Below are 22,542 nucleotides of genomic sequence, written 5' to 3' on the forward strand. Positions count from 1 at the left end.
TCATTGCAGCTCTATTTACAATAGCCAGGACATGGAAGCAACCTAAATGTCCATCGACAGATGAATGGATAAAGAAGATGTGGCACATATATACAATGGAATATTACTCAGCCATAAAAAGAAATGAAATGGAGGTATTTGTAATGAGGTGGATGGAGTTAGAGTCTGTCATACAGAGTGAAGTAAGTCAGAAAGAGAAAAAGAAATACAGTATGCTAACACATATATACGGAATCTAAGGGAAAAAAAAAAAAGGCCATGAAGAACCTAGTGGCAAGACGGGAATAAAGACACAGACCTACTAGAGAATGGACTTGAGGATATGGGGAGGGGGAGGGGTGAGATGTGACAGGGTAAGAGAGTGTCATGGACATATATACACTACCAAATGTAAAATAGATAGCTAGTGGGAAGCAGCCGCATAGCACAGGGAGATCAGCTCGGTGCTTTGTGACCACCTAGAGGGGTGGGATGGGGAGGGTGGGAGGGAGGGAGATGCAAGAGGGAAGAGATATGGGAACATATTGTATATGTATAACTGATTAACTTTGTTATAAAGCAGAAGCTAACACACAAAAAATAAATAAATAAATAAATAAATAAATAAATAAATAAATAAGAAACACCCCTGAGACACAACCAAATTACCTACAACAAGAATTATGTTTTAAGGTTACTTCTCTGAATGCAATTACAGGGTGCCATAGCCTTTGTTTTCTTCCTTCCTCCCTTTCTTCCATTTTCTTTGAACTTCAATAAAACATATGGAGTGCCCAGTGTATGCCAGCATTCTACTAGTCTTTAAGGATTCACAAATACAACACAGCTTCTGTCGTCAAGGAGTTCATAGTCTGGTCAGTAAAACAAACCGATATATCAAGAATTACACTGAACTTCAAGTTTTACCAAGGAACACTTTCTGAGGCAATTGTGAATACCCAAAGTCTAGGATGCCAGTAGTTTCCTAGGGTTTTAAATTTTCCTATCACTAACATAGCCAACATTAAGAGTTAGCTTTCTTTTGTGTACTTTCTTTTACTCCACAAAGAAAACAGTTTTGAACACAGTAACAGTGACTGGGATTGCCCTAAAGAGAACAGTGGAACCATATTGAGATGCTGGGGCGGGTCAGCCAGCCGGGTTCACTTACTAGCTCTTAAGTGTCAGCCTTCGGCCTCAAAATCCTAATCTATGGAGGCGAAGTATTTAAATGATTACAGTTCTGGATTTACAGATTTGCTTATTATTACTTAAAAATGAAACTGTTAAAGCTAGAGAAGTTAAGGGTCTAGTAATCTGTTATTATCTAACCATAATTTGACTTGTGAATAATAATAACAAAAATAATAGTAATATTGTTAAATAACTTGTCTGATACTATGCTGATGATATTCATTGAAGAATATTTACACTATGTTGAAAATATTCCATTAACTAGTATTTTAGAAACGTTTTCAAAAGCAAGCTGTGATTGAGAAGCATTTACTGGTTAAACCTATTAACCAGATTCATTTAATTCAAAAACGTCTCATCTACACAGATTTGTATATTAGAATTTACTGTAATAAGAATTAGACATGAGCCTCGATGGAGGGAAACATAGCAGAAAAATACTGAGTGAGTAATCGAAGAAAGTGTATAAAAATATGAAAGAACCATCTTTACTTTTAAAGAATGTTTTTTATTGTTTAGAACATAGCTTAATACTAAACATGGAAAGAGCTTCTCTCTGAATTAATAACCGCATCCCTGTCTTCTTTCACAGGGTTTTGGAAATCCCTCTGGTGAATATTGGCTGGGGAATGAGTTTATTTTTGCCATAACCAGTCAGAGGCAGTACACACTAAGAATCGAGTTAATGGACTGGGAAGGAAACCGAGCCTATTCACAATACGACAGATTCCACATAGGAAATGAAAAGCAGAATTACAGGTAGGTCCTTCTTGGGTGTGGTGTTCAACTGCCTCAGGCCTAGTCATTTAAGAGTTTTAATGGAAAAGTGTGAAAAAAAGAAATGATCAAAGTTATCCTTCAAATTGAAAATCAGGCTGTCTAAGCCTATGACAAAGGGATGCAAAAAACCCTGTAAAGACTTCTTCAAAGCTTGAAATTTCAGTTTTCACAGACTGATTATTTTTTTTTAGAATTTTTTTTTTAATTGGAGTAAAATTGCTTTACAATGTTGTATTAGTTTCTGCTGTACAATGAGGGGAATCAGCTATATGTGTACCTATATCCCCTCCCCCTTGGACCTCCCTCCCACCCACCCCCCATCCCACCCATCTAGGTCGTCACAGAGCACTGAGGTGAGCTCCCTGTGCTAGCTATTTTACACATGGTAGTGTATTTATTCCCAGACTGATTATTTTGATGTTGGCTCAAATTCTAGAGGATAGGGAATTAATTCAAACATGATATTATTGTTGTTATTTTTATTGTTGCTGTTATTGTTATGGAGGTGCAGTGACTTTATACATATAAAACTAATGACAGAGAATTGACTCAAACTCAGGGGCTTGAAATAAATACTTTCTTCTATCAAAAGATTTTTTTTACTTTTACTTCCCTTATTTACTTTTCTTAAATTATTTTTTACATTATCTTGAAGGTGACAAAAGAGGAGTAAAATTTTATGTTTGAATGATTTACTAAAAAATAAGGTGAGGCATAATTTAGAATTTTTTGGTCAGTAATGTGAGAGACAAAAATAAATCCAAGTAATGGCATCAACATACACAACACATCATTGAGGATTAAAAATAGACTATATACTTAATTGTTAACATCTCTGATTTTTTTTTCAATGAGCAGCTTGTACACTAGAAAAAAATGGTTAATCAAGTAATGCAGGGTGGTAAATTCATTTCACAAACACTTATTGTATTACTTCTATGTTCCCGGAACTCTACTAGGCACTGGCAAACTTGCAGTCAGTGATGAGGTCACTAGTCTCCCAGACCTCACAGTTTAGCTTTGTTACAAACTAGGTCACTAAATAACTGGTTGGCCTTCCTTGAGAACAGGAAGTATATTTCAGTTACTTTTATATCAGTACCCATAAATGCAATACTTGGCACATAGCAGGTCCTTTATAATGGTGTGTGACTCAGTTTTGTAAATTAGATAAACAGTAAATTAGGGTTGCAATGATTTTAAACTCTCGATATCGTGGCTACTCTACAGTGGTCTTGGAAACACGATTGTGTGCTTTAAAGGGTTGGCACACTGCTTCAAACAAATGCAGTGACAGCGACCAAGGCCTTATGCTTTTTTTCCAACCTGTGTGGCCATCTCCTCATAGTTCAACTGTTTCTGCTGCTATTTGTCTTTTTGAAACATGCCATCCTTTAGGAGTTTAAATCTACAATTCTTTTATGAACACATCTCATTTTATTTTAATGGATTATGTGTGGGATTGGATCCTTGGAGACATAATAATCATTTTCTTAACAAACAGTGATGATGTCACCACAACAGAAGATGAGAAATAGATCTAAAGAGTTGATAGTCTCATGGTGGGGAGAGAGGGTGTGCATATGGCAACTCAAGAAACCAAAGAAGAGACATTTATAAAATGCAATGGACTGTAAGAAGAAATGTTTCCAAGGAGGTCAATGTTTTGAGAGTTTTATAACAAGAAAAACCACTGTAAAACATCAGGGGTACTGTTATGTAAATGTTTTGAGCTGAAACTTGAAACTATATGAAACTTGGCTAATGTCAGACAGCCTGACAATAGGACTAGCAAATAATTAGTCTAGTCTTTTTTCTAGGCTCCTGAATAATTTGCTTTGGTTCTTTTCCAAAATGTCTCTCAGTTCTTGTGTGTGTGCACTTATGAGGCTGAGGTGGTATTAAGGGTGCAAAGAGTGGGTAGGTTTACGAGGGTCGGAGGCATCTGAAGTAGGCTTCAGGGTACATGGTATGAATGTCATTCTGGCATCTGCATGAGGAAGGCACACTTATCTCCTCTTAAGATGCCCACTGCCCTCACTGAGCATTTCCTGGTCCTTGAGCATCTTTGTAATTCTGACCTTCACCCAAATAATGCAGATCTGTGATCAAAAAGCTAAAGTGAGGTGTACACTCTGAGATCTCCATTTTTCTCTCTTGAGAGAATTGTGAACCTTGAGAATCAGAATTATAGATCCAGAAGGAACTTAATCATTTAATTCCAAACCTCTGGTTTTAAAGAAAAGAAGGCTGAGGTTCAGAAATATGTAATATTTTTGTCCAAGGAGGGAAAACGACTTAAATATGGGATGTTTGTCTCCTTCCTAGTTAGGTGTGGTTTCCACTCTATAATGCTACTGTAATAAAGCTGGTGGCTCTGGCCCTCTTTCCTGCCAAGACCCAGCAGAAAATAGATCTGTAATCATCACCTTCTCATGCAGTTAAATATTAAGATTCACAATGGCATCAAATGAGAAATTAAAACTCATTAAAACATAATGCCTGTTCTGGTGAAAGCTTAATTAAAATAAGCACACTATAAACTGGCATTATTCACTCTTTCAAAGAAAATCAAACAGAAGCTTGAAAAGGGAAGCTACACCCTTGTGACTTCCCTCTCCACCTCTATCTTCACTCATACCCAGCACTAATTCTCCAGGCCCAGTAGCACCACAGGTGGCCTCAAGTCAGGACTCCAGATATCTAGCTTTGCTTTTCTGTGCTTGTTCTCATTTCTCTTCCCTCTGAATTAGGATGCCTCGTTGTGATAAATTATTAAAGGAATTAATGCTAACACTTGTATAGTATTTTATAATCTGTGAAATGATTTTTAATATTATAATCATTTAATCCTTACAATGAATTTTGAGCTAAGTATTATTAGACACATTTTAAAGATGAAGAAACTTTGATGAGGCTTTGGTCAATTGACCTTCTCAAATTCAACTAAATTCCAACTAAAATCAAAACTATGGAATTCATGGTGGGTTTTTTTCTTCTATTTTTACATTTTCTATATTTTTCCTCTTTCAAATTAAATTCAGAAATTTTTGAGTTTTCTTTTTTAAAATATTTTATCTTAATAGAAATTATATTTTGAAAACTCTTGTAATAGTTGTGGCCATAATGTATAAACCAAAAAAATTTTTAAATAGATCTTTCTCATGCTCTAGACACATATTGATTGAAAGTAAATGTTGTGAATAGATTGATGAGCTTACAAATGTACATGTAATAAACATATTTTCCTTTTATCCTCCAAGGAAAGTCCAAATGATTTTCTCAGATAGAAAATAAAATCTGTAGAACCCAAGAGAATATAAATAAGAAAAAAACAATAATGTGAGAGTGTTATGATAAATACATCATGTGCAATAACACACAATCAACATGAAATTACTAAGTACTTCCTCTAGAGAGGCAGTATTATCCAGATCCTCGTCATCTAACACCCAGACGGATATAAAGCCTTCCTGCCTCCAGTCTTGATGCTCTCAAATATATCTTCCACGCTATTATTGAGATGTTTTTTCTGAAACACAGTCTGACTTGGGCTCTGCCATCCTTCACATATTTCAACAGTGTTCAAATATCTACAGCTTAAAGTCTGCCACCTAAAACTCTTCCTGACCTGGTCCTACCTACTTATTGAGCTATTACTATCATATTGTTCCCCCAACCTCACCCAGATACCCCCTTAATGTGATTATGATCCAGAAACTACTTGCAATTTCCCTTAACCACCCACGCCTTTGTTTATGCTGTATCCTTACCCTATACATATAAACCCAACTTTGGATACATCTTCTAAATCTTTAAGATTTTCCTTTATTTCAGGAAGTCTTCCCTGATACCTACTATGGTATATGCTCCGATGTGCTCCTCTATATCCTCCCTTCAGACCTGAAGCACTCCTTCTCCCACTTCCTGGGAACATGGCTGGCTAATAGCTTGTAGCCAAGGTCCCCTGCCTGGGTATGCCTATGACTGAAGACAGTCATCTCATTCAAGGTCACTGCTCCTTCCTACAGACAGATTGCATCCAATGACTGGTCAGTATAGGAGTCTATTAAGGACCACTTGCCCTAATTCAGGACAGTTCTGAAGGGCTATCCAAGGTCCAGAATTTCACTCGAGATGAGCTGAGATGTTCACTGTGATTGCATGTGAGCCCATGTAGCTTCTCCCTCTGCTCAGTACTGCTTTCTTCACTCTGCCACAGGAATCGATCCTAAGATCATTCACCTATAAATATCCCTACACTGATTTCCCAGAGAAATGCATCACCCTCATTCTCAGGTCAATTTGGATGCTTTGTGGTCCCATAGATGCATAACAGTCTGTGAATAACTACCCAGTATCCACATTCTATTATGTCATTAACAAGTATTTATTAAATAACTGTGTGTATGATCTTTCCCACTAATTTCTAAGTTTCTAGAATATGGAAACTACTTTTATCAAAATTCAAGATATATACCTAAGCCAGCCAAATTATTGCTAATAGTTAATAGTTAGTGTTTGTTGAATACATGCTATGCACCAGACACCTTGTTTTACATAAGAAAATTGAGGTGTGGTATTTCACATAAGGTCACAAGTACTAATATGAGTAGAAGTCACAATTTGAGCTTTGATCTCTAACTGCCCACCTTTTGGCCATCCCTCAATAAGAGGAAATCCATCAGTTAATTGCTGGAATTAAATACACTCAAAGCACATATTCTAAGAGATAAGTATGTTTCTTCTAACCCCACTTCTGTCTTTAATAATCTGAATGTCTGCGGACACATTATCTCATCTCTTAATTTTCTGTCCTATAAATTAAAGTATTTATAAAGCGCCTTGCAGCTCAAAACTTATTCACTAGGATAAAATTACTTTTATGTATACATTTCTTTTTTTATTTTTTTCCCCTTCAGTTCTTTGATAAATGATTAAATTTTGATCTCCCTAAAAATACTTCAGTAAGATTTTCCATCAGTTTAGGGCTTACAGTGACCTTTTTCTTCTCATAAAAACTTTGCTGGTCTTTGCTGGTCCTAATACTTAGAGTTAAAAAACAAATACATAACTGCCACCACATCCAATGCTTAAAAGAAATAAATGTTTAATTGTGGGTTTAGGGAGATGCTGTGATCTACTGGAAGGAGCTCTGGAATAAGAATCAGAAGATGTGGAAGCTCTTAAATAGTGAAGTCTGGCTTCACTATCCATAAAGCCAATTTGGTTGTATCAGTCAATGTTCAGTTACGGAAACAAAACCATGATGAGTATTATGGAAATAAGGGATTTACTATACAAATTCCACCTTACACAAATGTGAGGTGAGCTGGGAAAGTGAAGGTCTGGAAGATGAAGGTGGATAATCAGAGGAAGGGTCACTAACACATATACATGAACCCCAGTGTGGTAGTGGACAAGCTGGAGCCAGCAGGAAAATTCGAGAAACCAGGCACGTCCAACTACCAAATCCAGCTACCAGCTTAGATCTCACAGCAGGGGAGATCTAAGAAAAGCCGTAGCTACGTTACCTAGGGTTGTGCAATCAGGCATCTGGTGTTGAGTCTGGACAGATTGCCAGCATGGGGGAGGCAAGCTGGATGCAGAGTGGAAGAGAGCACAAGCTGAGAACTGCTGGGCACCTCTGACCCTGAACATCACCGTATCTAATGATAATCTGAGTTGGACCACTGCTTTACTTCCACCTTCCAAATCTCATACAGAGTCCTCTTGGGGCCAACTCTAACTTGGAACTGTACAAAGAAGGAGAATCAGAAGCACAGTTCTCAGATTAACCAACTTGACAGTAGCACAATCTAGCAATACCTTGGGCAAATCACCTAATACTTTTATATCTCAATTTTCTCATCTTTAAGTGGGAATAATGTCCGCTGTCCTGTAGTTCTCACCATTTTGTTATATGGATCCAATCAGAAAGAATATGCAAACATACTTTGTATTGGACAAACTTAAGTGCCATATGACTATGAAAGATATGTTTTATTATTTAATTCAATTTTTATCACACCCAGGAAGTTTATTATTTATTCAATAAAAATTTAGTATGTTTCTATATTGAAATCCAACCCCCCAACCACTGTCCCAAAAATGTCTTTTACTGATTGGTACTTATCTATTTACTTATTTGGATTCAGGACCCAGCTCAGGCTCACTCACTGCATCTGCAATCTCTTTAGTCACTTTTTACCTAGAGCAGTTACCTACCACACACTCGCCATTAGTATTTTTTTTTTTAATGCAGATCAGTTTTCCTCAGAAATGTCTCTTTATTAATTTATCTGATTATTTCTTCCTAATGAGATTCAAATTAAATCTTTTTGACAAGAATGCTAAATAAACAATACTGTGTACTTCCCATTTCATCACATGCGAAGGCGCAAAAGGTCATTTTGTCCCATTATTGGTTGGGTTAAGTTTAATCACTTAAAGTTTTGTGGAGTTTTTTACAATGGAATATGTAGTCTCAAAGAAGATTCTTACAAAATGTCATAAGTTATAAAACACATAAAGCTGATCTATGTTGATTGAAGTGGTTGTGGGGACTTACTACAATATCCCTTTGGCCTCCCCCTTGCTAGTGCCTCAGACATTTGTAGAGTACACTGTATTATATTATCATATCTGAAAAAGTAACGATTTACCAATTGGAGATAAATTTTGCATGTGATTTTATCAAGTGACTTTACATGTTAATTTTTTCCATTCTTGGTTACAGTTTGTTCCCTAAAGTTAATTCCTTTGTCTTTTTATATTAACTCAATTAATAAATCCTCTGTCACAGATAGTATAATGACAAGCTTAAAGATAGCCCTTCTTTGAACCAATAGAAAATTTGTATTCGCGAAGACTGAATGATAATGTTTCACTATTTAATGCACATTTTAGATTATAATTATAATCTTACCATAATATTTATAATGCACAGTTTGGTGATTTTCTTCTCATTTTATTATCTCCTTATTATTTGTTAGGGATGAATGATACTTTCAGGGTAGAACTATGGCTATGCTAAAGCCTTGTTCTGGAAGAGATTCCACATGAAGAGATGGAAAAGATGTTTAAACAAAATTACAAAAAAAAAAGAAAACTTGAAAATAATTTGGCCATTAAACATCTTTTTGCACAAAGTTTATTTTTGGCCAAGGTCTTTATTGGGAAGCAGTTTTATGTAATGGGTAAAATATTGTATTGGGGATCAAGAGACATGAACTCTAGACTTGGATCTGTAGTTACTTTTCTGAATGACCTTGGACAAGTTACTTCACTTTTCCAAGTTTCAGGTCCTCAGAAGTAAAATGAGGAGGTAAGGATGAAGTCTTTTTAATTCCAAAATCCTTTTTTTCAATCATTAAAGTATTCCCATGCCATGTGTATATTTCAAGGACAAAACAAATCAGTGTGGATTGAAAAGAATTCTCTTGAGCCTCCCACGTAAATTTAAGCCCTGCATTTTTGTAGGTATTGCAAAACTTGTTTCACTTTTAGTGATATGTTTTTCATTTCTCTGATCCTCTGGGCTGCATTGTCCTGGCTGGAACCAGTAGCAGATGTGTTGAAATACTAAGAGGAAATTTATTTCTTACAGCAGTTCTGGACTGATCAAGGTAGGAAAAAAAATATATAGGGAATCTCCTAGCAGTTTCTACCCTCTTGAAATTTTAGCCTAGGTATCAAACCTAAGGCTTTAAGTAGTTTTATTTGTATTTTCAAATAATTTCTCCAACTTGGGAGGTGTATTACTTTTATTTAGACTACGATTTTTGTTGTGGTTATACTTCCTAAAACAGAGAAGGAATTGTTTTATTCAACAAAATTTGTATTTTATACTCCTTGACTGAGATGAAATATTCAAGAGGAAGAAGGCATGGTCTTACAAAGTCACTCTGTACCTTCTTCAGGCCTTATAGAGATCAGGAAATCTCTTGATTTTAATGCAGATTAATGTCAGTCTCTAGAGTCTTAAATTTTTCTAAGACAACAAAAACAAATGCCTTGGTGCTGCTAGGTCTAAGGATTCCCAGGATTCCAGCTCCAGAATGAGTAATTCTGGGACTCAGACAACTGCTGTCCGAGAAACTTATAAATTGGCAGAAATCGCTAGAATCAGCTAATGCTGCTCCAGGAAATAATCTGGGGAGATGTCCTGTGATCTCACTGCTGGGGGTCCTCCTAAATGTTGGCCACCACTGAAAAGATGAAAGCTCTATCTTCAATGAAGAAAATATTTGTTATTTTCTATTATGTGCTATCCTAGGCTAAAATATCCAGAGATATTTCAGTACAGTCATGTACGTGTGTGTTCACACATGTCTATACTCGTGTGTGATGGGGCTAGGGGAAGGGATAGACAGTAGACAGAAAAACAGGCAATTACAATGCCATGAACATAGTGAGTTTGGGGATAAAGACAAGTGTGGCATGAATAGGGGGACCTAACCAATTTTAGGGGCTTGGGAAGGCCTCCAAGGGGTAACCTAAGTTGACATAAAAATGGCAAATTGGAATTAGCTGAAGAAATAGTTCAAGTTGGAGATAGAAGAGTGAATAGCATATATGAAAGCTTGTAAGTGAGACCCAGCATGTCTTGTTAGGCAAACTGCAAGTAGTAAGGTTTTGTTTAAGCATAGAGTGTAAAGGGATAATGATGAAGTATGATGCTAAGAGCGAAGAGGAGAGCCAGACAGCTAGTAATATGTGAGAGACTTAGGACTCAGCCTCTAAGGGCAGCCCATCTGCATAGTCTTTCTCACATCCCAATCAATTTTTTTTCACTCAATGTTTTTATTACTCTGTTCAATAAATATGAGCAGCAACAATGTGCAAGACATGTGGGTGAGACAAATCCACAAAACTCAACCGTTATCCTTCAAGAGCTTAACCTCTTTCCTGACTTGATTTTCTTTATCCTTTAAGTCTTAGCTCAGACTGTAGAGCTCTGCTTTTTAGATTGGGTAAGGAGCCCCTTCTATGTGCTCTCCCTGTGCTCTGTGCCTACCGTTATCAAAGTCCTTATCACACGGGGTTGTAATGGGCTATTCTTTCTTATTAAACTGCCACCTCTAGGAGGGCACGGACCTCTCCACAGTGCTTGGCATATGTCTGGAAAGGAAGCACTTTCTAATAAATATATGAAAGACACATCAACAAAGATATCTTTTGTGCATTCAACAAACACAACTGATTACTATATGGCAATTATGGATATAGATGGTAGAAATTCAGAGATCAAGTCAAATTCCTGCCCTCAGAGGTTTATGGTATAGAATGGAAGCATATGACAGTTTCCATGTAAGGTTTTTAATAAAGTGCTATGTCCTTTAGTTTCTTGGATTGTTGCTTGGATGAGATCCATTTCCCTGATCTATTCAACTGCAGGCTCTTCTGTTTATTTATTTATTTTTACCTGTAAAAGTTAGGCAAGAATTTCTTTCTTGCATCATGCCAAGCAAATGAAATAAAATAAACACACAGCATACCTTATTCCCTAGGCCAATTAATCCTGGAAAAGGATGCTGTGTTGCTGTCACCAGTAAATAGTTTGTGGGTTACAAGGACTAGGTACTCTGCCTACAATTTTGATAGCTGCCACTTGGTGACAGTAAACTTTGATTTTTTTTAGAACTCACAGGTAAATAACTGAGAGCTTATCAGAAACTATGAGATTTAGTTAATTATATTTTTTGAGTAAAAAATTTTTAAATGATGAAAATGACAATATAAAATATTGACTACCCTGTAACTAATACAGTGCTTTTTCTGTCTAGATGATTTATTTCTTTTCGAGAGCCTTTACTCATTTCAACCAGAAGCAGTTATAAAACCATTTAAAATAATTATGACAAGTATCAACAAATATCAACATTAAATGCTCAACTATAAATTCTGTGCTGATAGTATCATCATAGCAATCAACTTTAACTAATATTAATTGAGCATTAACTCCATGCCAAATATTTGCAAAGTGCTTTGATATGTCTCTTTTGGTACTAACATTACAAATGCCAGTGCTTATGCTGGTCTGCTCATTCTCTATTGAAAGAATCAAAAGTGCTATTTTATTACCTGCCTCAATTAGAAGCTCAACTAAACACCTGGATAAAGAATAATTTTAGTCTTATTCAGTTTTAGGCTGCAAATGAAAAACACTTCTTTTCCCTCACATGTGCTTATGATCAATTCTAGAGAGAATTTTCCTGATCTGAAGATCAGAAGTCATTATATAAACAACTGGAGGTCACAACATTGTTATAAAATAATTATTTTAATGAACTATGCTTTAAAAATAGCAGATGTGTTAAAGATCAAATGAATAGTTTGTACCTATTTATAATCTGATTTTTAAAGTACACCTAGTATTCTTTCTTAGCAGAATAATTACATCTGAATATTGTATGCTTCTTTAACATCACCTAACCTAGAACATATGCTGATAATTAAAGACATTAAGTCAGTATTTCCTTGGCTTGTTAATAAATAATAATTATTAAATATGTAGTTGTCCAATATTCATAATTATTTTCTCTCTTAACTGGATATGGTTTTGCTTTAATTTACATAACTTCACTAAAATTACTCTCTTAAAAGTTGCTACAATTCTTTTGAAATCAGAGTCTGCATTCACTCATTTATCCAGCCAGCCAGCCACCAAATATTTATCATGTTGCTATTATTTGCCTGGTACTACTCAATTATTTCCAAACTTGAGTGTGCATAAAGTCAACTAAGATCTTTGTCTAAAGTGTAGATTTTTGAATCTCACATCCAGAGATTCTGATCCTGGGATAGAACCTAGGTATCTCAAGCCTACCAGGTACACCCAGGTGATGCTGATGCAGAAATAACACTTTAATGACACTAAAAGGACACATCATCCTTGCTGGTCTTGTGGAGCTAATAGTTGAAGAGAAGGAAGAAAACATGGGAGGGATAGATGGCTTAAAATAAAAGTTTCAGCTGCAGTATGTTTTAACATGCCTGTTTGGTTTTTTGTTTTGTACTGTTTTGGTTTTTGATCAAGGAATCATAGACCTTTTCAAAAATTTGCTGGAACTACGCATCTTCTCCCCAGAATAAATGAACAAGCACAAAATTTTGCTCACATTTATGTATGATTCAGCTCCACAATAAGAACTCTTGGAATTAGGCTATAGTTGGGCACTAAAGAAAGCGGTGAATTTGGCTGGGGTTGAGGATGGATTGGCGTACATTGGAGGAGACTGAAGGGGACCAGGGAAGCCTTCGTGGAGGAAATTCTTGGTTATTTGTGAAGTATGAGTAAGTTCTCTTGAGGCGTATATGGAGGATGGTGGTAGGAGGGAAGTCTTGAGATTCCAGCCAGAAGGAGCAATGTGGACAAAGACCCAGAAGTGGGAGAGAGCCTGCCTTAGTTAGACAAAAGCAAGTATCTTGTATGTAGAGGTTCGCTGTGCTACAGAAAACAAAGGCCATATTACATGATAAGGAGTTTGGACTGTATCTTACATTAATTGTGGAGAGAAATAAGTACACTGACGATTTTGGTCAACAGAAGAATCTGTTTATACATGCTGGAGCCTTATTTGCAGAACTTATAGCAACACATTGTCCAAGTGCACCAAGAGAAAGTATTTCCTCTTTGCAAAAAACCTCAGACAGTGTCTCTCAATGGTTTTCAGCATTCTACTCACCCTTTCCTCTTCCTCTATCTTCCTCTAGGGGATACTGGAAAGAAAGTTTCTTGCTGCTTTTTAAACAGAAATAAAAATGAGAACAAATCTACCTCCCTTGAACTTGTTTACGTTAAAAAAAAAAAAAATTACCAGTTTCAATCATAAGTTTTACAAGGTCCTGACTTAATTTTTAGTAAAAAAGCAAACCCATAAACTCTCTGAGATGGCTGTCAGCCTGGTCCTTTAGGCACCAAAAGCAGTCTGGTCAGTGAGCCACTCACTCGGAACTGATGCTGTCAGCCACACATGACGCCAAGGGAATTGAAATAAGTTTAAGGGACTGTGTGTTCTTTACAGGGGTCTTAGTGCCATGTAATTCATTTGGCACTCATTTTTTTAACGTATCCTTAGAAAAGGGAGGAATACTAGAAGAACGTTATTTTTATTTAGAACTGAAAACAGAGAATCACTACGGTGTATATTTCTGAACTTTGAGAAGTATGGTTTCATTGTGACAGCTTTCGTGAAAATCGTTTTGTTTTTTTTTTTTAACGTACAGAGTAGAGTGTACTCTTTCAGCACTGTGCAAAAGCACTCAGAGACAACAGAGTGTGAGTTTACTATTTTGTTTTTATGGAGGAAGAATTTATCATGAATTTTGAACAAATGCAATCATCATGTCACTGAGAAAAACTGAGAACTGTATTTTACTGGGGTTTTGAAACGAGTCGCTGTTAACAATGTATTGTGTGTCAAGAGTTTGAGAATACCTGGGTGGTTGATAAACTCATTTTCATCAAAGTTCTACATTATATTAATATTTGTAAGTCAAGGAAGGGACATTAAAATATATGTTGTCAAAACTTAGATGAAAAATTTGTGTAAAATTTAAACATGTATAATGAAAGCTAATACTATATAAAACAATCATAATAGAATCAGGGAATAAGTGAAACTGGATTCTCTGAAGTTTCTTATTATTTGGGGCTGAGGTTTTCTATAACTCTGAAAATGTATCTTTCTTAATCACAACACAGATTCCCATGACCCTTGCTATCTCAGGCATTTTTCACACTTGCACATCTTCCACGAAACATGTTCAAAGATATCTATCAAATTACATATCTACATCAGGGCTTCCGAAGCTTAAGAAGCAAATAAGGTACTCCTTCTTAAATAATGGTTAGATTAATACACTACACAAATTCTGGTGATTCCCCAATGATTCAATTCCATTTGAGAACAAATGATGCCAATTAAGGAAGACAGCGTCATAAAGGAAGCTTTCAGGAAGTAAAGATGCGAATTAAAGGATAGGTTGGAATGGGTGATCTTTTAAGGGATTTTTCCAAGTACCAATTATGAGTAAAGAAAGGGAAAAAAAAATACACGTACTGCATATATGGAATCTTAAAAAAAACAGTACTGATGAACCTAGTGGCAGGGCAGGAATAAAGATGCAGACGTAGAGAACAGACTTGAGGACACAGTGGGGGAAGGGGAAGCTGGGATGAAGTGAGAGAGTAACATTGACATATATACCAAATGTAAAATGGGTGGCTAGTGGGAAGCTGCTGCATAGCACAGGGAGATCAGCTCGATGCTTTGTGACCACCTAGAGGGGTGGGATAGGGAGGGTGGGAGGGAGGCTCAAGAGGGAGGGGATATGGGGACATATGTATCCTTATAGCTGATTCACTTTGTTGTACAACAGAAACTAACACAACATTGTAAAGCAATTATACTCCAATAAAGATATTAAAAAAAAATACATGTGCTGGATTCAGCCAATAAAGCACCCTATTATATGGCAAGAAAAACTTAGGATGCTCAAAAGATTGGAATTTTACTTTATTAAAGAATAAACATTTGAATTAAAGGATTGTTATTTAGGCATCTGGGTTCAAAATAATGTAGACCTTAAATTAGGTAGTCAGTCAGCAAAGGGACTCTGGTTTCTTGTTCTTTGTGCATAGTATTCTGCTTGCTCCATATAAAAATGAGGAAAACTTTCAAAGGAAACGGGGCCTATGGATTTGAGAAAATTGGTCTTTTTCATCTTGAATTTCTCCAGCTTATTGCCTACATACATGTCTTAATTAGCTCCATGTCTATCTCACTGTTTTCATCACTCTCAGTATGCTTATGTATGTCTATCAATGTCGTATACATTTTGCTTGTTTAATTTAGACTTATTCATATAGCTCATGTTTACCGTGCTTCTGTGTAGTTTATAGTTATTGGTTAGGGAAGTTTGGTTTCTTTGTTTAATTTTTTATTAATATTCATAAGTACTCTACATGTGACAGTCCTTTCAAGGCTTTTATATGTATTACTTCATTTAGTTATCACAACAATATTAGAAGGACGTTACTATTATTAGAGTCATTTTACAGATGAGGCAACTGAGGATCAGAAAGGATAAGAGCTACGCTCTAAACCCAGACAATTAAGCTCCAAACTCTGTTTTGTTGTACTATCTCTTGAGTTCTATAGACACACATATGCAAATACAATGACACAGTCCTACTGTTTAGAAGTTAATGTTTTATATATATATATATTTTTTTTGTAGGGAGTGGGGAGATAAAAGAAGGAAAATTTTGGTTGATGACTTTATTGTCAGTTATTTTCTTCATTCATACTTACTTTGTACCAAACCACCTATATCTTCTTCTTCTTTTTTTTTTTTTTAATTAATTAATTTATTTATTTATTTTTGGCTGTGTTGGGTCTTCGTTCTGTGCGAGGGCTTCCTCTAGTTGCGGCAAGCGGGGGCCACTCTTCATCGCGGTGCGCGGGCCTCTCACTATCGCGGCCTCTCTTGTTGCGGAGCACAGGCTCCAGACGCGCAGGCTCAGTAGTTGTGGCTCACGGGCCTAGTTGCTCCGCGGCATGTGGGATCTTCCCAGACCAGGGCTCGAACCCGTGTCCCCTGCATTAGCAGGCAGATTCTCAACCACTGCGCCACCAGGGAAGCCCCCCCTATATCTTCTTGATCTTTATGTCTCTTTAAGTATCTCTCAATCTCTATCACGTCCTTAATTCTTAATTAGTCAAACAGTATGTTATTATATCTTTTAATCTTCCTACTTACATCCTCTTTTCTTTTGAAACTTCTTTTGAACTTTTCCTTCTACTTATAGATTCATAACTATGAATGTAGATCATTGTCATACAACTCTCTTGTCGTTGGCATATGTTCACTCTTTTTTTATAGGTGCACCAACTTTGCTTCATATATTTTCCTATCATTTTCTTACATACTCATTGAAAGGCTATTGCAAATAAGTACGTAATCCGTTCACCTATGGACAATGGAGTAACAGAATATATCTCCAACATACAAAAAATAGTGTGGCACGTAATGACAGATTTAATACAGCCTCCTCCAACAGAGATCACAGTCCTAAGATTCAGCATTGGAAAACAAGCCCTCTATCCTCTAACAAAGAAGATGGAGGCTTTGAAACAGGTCTTTAAAATGAATGCCCTGTTTCTGGAGGGAATTATGCAATAGAATGGACTCATGTATTGATATATTGGGTTGGTCAAAAGGTTTGTTCGTTTTTTTCCGTAAGATGGCTGTAGTAGCACTTAGTTGTCTTTGACTTCATTTGAAACAATTTTGTTAGATTGTATGTGACAGCTGTCATATCAGCGTGCATTTTAAAAAAGGCTTATCAAAACTGAATTTTTGTGTAGCCATTTTAATATTGAAGATGAAAAAAAGCAACATTTTTGGCCTATTATGCTTTATTATTTCAAGAAAGGTAAAAATGAGACCGAAACGCAAAAATAGATTGTGCAATGTATGAAGAAGGTGCTATGACTGACTGAACATGTCAAAAGTGGTTTGCAAAGTTTTGTGCTGGAGATTTCTTGCCGGATGATGCTCCACAGTCGGGTAGACCAGTTGAAGTTGATAGCAATCAAATCGAGACATTAACTGAGAACAATCAATGTTATACCATGCGGGAGATAGCCGACATCCTCAAAATATCCAAATCAAGTGTTGAAAATCATTTGCACCAGCTTGGTTATGTTAATCACTTTGCTGTCTGTGTTCCAAATAAGTTAAGCGAAAAAAACCTTCTTGACCATATCTCTGCGTGCGATTCTCTACTTAAACATAACAAAAACACTCCGTTTTTAAAACAAATTGTGATGGGCGATGAAAAGTGGATACTGTACAATAATGTGGAATGGAAGAGATCGTGGGGCAAGCGAAATGAACCAACACCAACCACACCAAAGGCCGGTTTTCATCCAAACAAGGTGATATTGTGTATATGGTGGGATTGGAAGGGAGTCCTCTATTATGAACTCCTTCCAGAAAACCAAACAATTAATTCCAACAAGTACTGCTCCCAGTTAGACCAACTGAAAGCAGCACTCAACGAAAAGCATCAGGAATTAGTCAACAGAAAACGCATAATCTTCCATCAGGATAACACAAGACCGCGTATTTCTTTGATGACCAGGCAAAAACTGTTACAACTTGGCTGGGAAGTTCTGAATCCTCCGTCATATTCACCAGACATTGCACCTTCGGATTTCCATTTATTTCGGTCTTTAAAAAATTCTCTTAAGGGAAAAAATTTCAATTCCCTGGAAGACTGTAAAAGGCACCTGGAACAGTTCTTTGCTCAAAAAGATAAAAAGTTTTGGGAAGATGGAATTATGAAGTTGCCTGAAAACTGGCAGAAGGTAGTGGAACAAAAGGGTGAATACGTTGTTCAATAAAGTTCTTGGTGAAAATGAAAAATGTGTCTTTTATTTTTACTTAAAAACTGAAGTCACTTTTTGGCCAATGCAATAGATCCCTTTGTCAAACTTGATGGTTTCATTTCTCATATTTGCTTTAATAGATTACTCCATGAGCTATTTCTTCAAATGTCTGGTGGCAACCACAAACTCATTCCATCCTTATTAAAAGTGTCCCACTGTATGATTTGAGCAGACCATTAGGTCATTAACACTGGACAAATTTCAAATCAGGAAAAAAATGCCCATGGGACTTGAATTGTAAAACATAATTGTATTATTGGAGTTAAAATGTTACTACATATAAAGAATCTCTTGAGAAGAGTAAAACTTAAATTCTAAACACTTTGAACTCTTAGTTCATAACTGACTCAATAAATATTTGTTTAATGCCTGTCATGTATATTATATATGGAGTTTACAAAGATGGCTAAGAGATGACGACTTCTCATCAAACGCTTATAGTCTGATGAGGAAGAAAAGGCACATTTATAAAGAGAAATACTACGATAGGCAAAATGAGGTATGCCACAAGAGAAGCAATTTATCTGTGCAATAAAAATTTATAGAAGAAAGAAGAGAAAAGGCTTCCCACATAATATTTTGTCTTGAAAGATCGTTGATTTTGGACTTGGGAGAAAGGGATCAGTTCAGTAAAGTTCTGGTCATTTATAAGCCCAGGATACACTTGCATAGTCCTGAATTAAAGAGAATAAAATGTTTATCTTGAAGATGTTATTTTGAAAACAATTAGAAAACATGATTTAACTAGAGATAATTTTTCTATATTAGGAAAGGCTAATATAGAGTTTGTCTTCCCTTGTGCTAAGATAAAATTTATATTCTTGCCTTTATCTCAAGGCTTCCAGCCTTAGTAATTCCCACTGTAGAACTCTATACTTAACAAAAAGGACATTTTATGAAAACAAATAATTTCCAGCTTCAAATACTAATAGAAAAAAAAGGAATAAAAATCTACCTTAAATGCTTAGTATCTAAATAAGTTCATTGTCTGCCTTTTCACTTGACGTTCCCAACACATTCAAATGACTCATGAATCTCCTTTATTTCTTATCTTTTTTGATCTTAGATAACCTCAATTTAATTGTGCTGTGAATTTCACAGCCCTTTTATTGGAAATATCCTCCTCATCCCTCCCCTAAAGTCCATGTCTTCCACAGCCTCCCAAACTAATCTTTTCCACTAAACGTTCTGAGCAGTTTAGCATCTCCTGAATTTTTCCCTTGCCCTTTTTCCTACAATACTAATTATTTGTATACCTCCCTATGACCTCTTCATAACAGCAAAACAAATGCCTAATCTTGCTAGAAGTCTACAGTAAGGCAAACACTGTTTTCTCTATATATAGATTGACAAGAGAAATATTGTCTTTACGTTCAGCAAAAGATGTCACCTATATCATTTAAACTCAGTGCTAAAAGACATGCTGTGATATCACTCTTTGCTGGTGCCCAGCCCTTTTAGTAGGGTGGGGGCAGGGCAGGGAGGGTGGTTACAGCAGAGACAGCCCTGTAGCAGCAACCAGAAGACATAACAGTGTTGGGAAACTCCGTCAGATTGAGTCATTGCTACCAGGCTCTGAAAGAGAATCATGGGGGTTATTTTGCATTTTCTTCAAGTGATTGTGAAAAAGACAAACTAGTTCCATATGGTGGCAGGGAGAGAGCTCAGAGCCAAAATAAAAATCTGCTCAGCTTGTCAGTATGTGAGACCTTAAAGTTCAGATATCTAAGAGTCTGTCTACTGTTTAAAAGAGCTGAGGCCAAACTTCAATTTGTCATACATACAACTCCCACTGCCTTGGATAATGAAAGAGACTCCCCCCGCCCCCACCCCGAACACAGTGAAGATGTAAAAATGTGAGAAGTATAGCAATCTCTTAAGTAGATAAATTAGTGAGAAACTAGATGCGTGGGATTGGGCTGCCTATTTTTTTTGCGCAACAATTTCCCTGGTATATTTATTTATTTATTTATGGCTGTGTTGGGTCTTCGTTTCTGTGAGAGGGCTTTCTCTAGTTGCGGCAAGTGGGGGCCACTCTTCATCGCAGTGCGCGGGCCTCTCACTATCGCGGCCTCTCTTGTTGCGGAGCACAGGCTCCAGACACGCAGGCTCAGCAATTGTGGCTCACGGGCCTAGTTGCTCCGCGGCATGTGGGATCTTCCCGGACCAGGGCTCGAACCCGTGTCCCCTGCATTGGCAGGCAGATTCTCAACCACTGTGCCACCAGGGAAGCCCTGGGCTGCCTATTTTAAAGAAAATAAAGTTATAGAATCACTTGTATGATACAGAGGTATATTTTGAAACCTACTCTTCCATAATAGAATGAACTATTGTCCTACATTCATTAAGAAATATGATTTAGTCTTTCTAGTTACTGAAATTTCTGTAAGTGAAAGAAAAGGAGTAACTATATTTTCATCAAGAATGACTAGAAAATCATGACCAATTTCATTATGCATGTGTTTCATTGTCCCTTCAGATGCTAATTGAAAAAATAAAAATGCTGACATTCTTTACAGTCACTGACCAATTGGTACTCATAATTTTTTTTCCCCCTTGATTAGGAAAAATGGGTTGAAAAGGATAAATGCCATGATTCTATTTTGTGGCTGCCTTTTTGGTCACAATTAATGGTATTTTTTGGAGTTTCTGTGCTGTTGTTATTTTGGGGTTGGTTGTTGTTGTTGTTTTGGCATCCTTCATATTTTTGTTCCTAAGCCAGATACTTTGCTCTGGAATAACATTTGGTTTTTATCTCCCAACACATCATCCTTCATGTAAGCCACATCTACACTGGCTGAACATAAGAAAGAAATGTCCAAGATTCTCATGGTGTTATTTTGGGGGAAGCATTCTCTCCAGTGACCCACACTTTAAGTCGTTTTCACCATAGTCATATGCAAAGCTGACTTTGCCCCTTCTGTGTATTGACTTTTCTTTTGTAAAGTGATGTTCCATTATCAGAATAGAGAAAGTCATGGATAGTTAATGATACATATTTTAGAAATTAATCAGAACCATTAATAAAAAGAACCACATAAATATTCTGTTTGAGCCTCCATTCAAATAAGTTTTCTTATCTAATTAGAAAAAATACTTGGCATTAGTGAACGGCCAGCTCTTAGTCTGTCCCTATCAGATAACCAGCTACAGTTGTTGGCTTTGGGTCAATAATTGCTATTCTGTGCTAGGTCAGAAAGAATGAACCCCTTAACTGTGCAGAGGACCTATCCTTGACTACACTGTTACTCCCAGAATCCTTGTGGGATTCCACAGAAGCATAGTTGGGCTCATTTGTAAATTTCTTAGACTAGTGTTGAGAAAAATTATTTTTAAGAAATGCCATCTCTGTTTCCCAGTGGAAGAGAACAACTCTGCCTTAGAAGAGCATAAGCAGCTCCCTGCAACATGTTAAGGATATAAACATAGAAGGGATGAATACTACTGTATGTAAATTACACATTCTACTCAGTCTTGTATGGTGAAAAAATCCACTGTTCCTCAAAATACTGGTCTCTTCTACTTTTTTTTTACTGAGATATAATTGACAGATAACGTTATATTAGTTTCAGGTGTACAGCATAATGATCTAATATATGCGCATATGTATATGCAAAATAATCACCACAATAAGTCTAGTTAGCATCCATCACCACACGTAGTTAAATTTTTCTTCTTGAGATGAAACTTTTCAGATCTATTCTCCTAGCAACTTACCAATATACAATACAGTATTATTAACTATAATCACCCTGTTGTACATTGCATTCCCAGGATTTATTTATTTTGTAACTGGAAGTTTGTACCTTTTGACCACCTACACCCATTTTGCCCACCCTTCACTTCTACTTTTATATCATTGCAACCAATATGTTCTAGTATTTACATTGCACTATCTTGGGACTCTTCTATGCTTCTGCTTCTTGTTTTCAAGATCCCTAATCTGGGCAGGCCCTTAAGGAAATATTTTACACATTATTTGACTTTTTTTTTTTCCAAAATAATTTTAGCTGAAGAATTTACCATAAGCATGTTTTCATTTTGAATTTGTTCTGTGATATCAGTTGGGTATGCACACAATACAAATAAGTCATTCAATAAAACATAAGAACTAATAAAGAATTAA

At 36.3% G+C, this 22,542-nt stretch overlaps 1 protein-coding gene across 3 annotated transcripts in view; it reads left to right on the forward strand.

Annotated features, from left to right (window-relative positions):
• Positions 1-22,542, forward strand: part of ANGPT1 (angiopoietin 1) — a 262,121-nt gene that overhangs the window by 222,883 nt on the left and 16,696 nt on the right. For all 3 annotated transcript variants that reach the window (XM_059901881.1, XM_059901880.1, XM_059901883.1), the window contains exon 7: positions 1,766-1,932. In XM_059901881.1, the coding sequence (XP_059757864.1) occupies positions 1,766-1,932 (167 nt within the window). The remainder of the gene's footprint in view (positions 1-1,765; positions 1,933-22,542) is intronic.

This window comes from Balaenoptera ricei, chromosome 17 (assembly GCF_028023285.1).
Source record: "Balaenoptera ricei isolate mBalRic1 chromosome 17, mBalRic1.hap2, whole genome shotgun sequence".
NCBI classification, from domain to species: domain Eukaryota; kingdom Metazoa; phylum Chordata; class Mammalia; order Artiodactyla; family Balaenopteridae; genus Balaenoptera; species Balaenoptera ricei.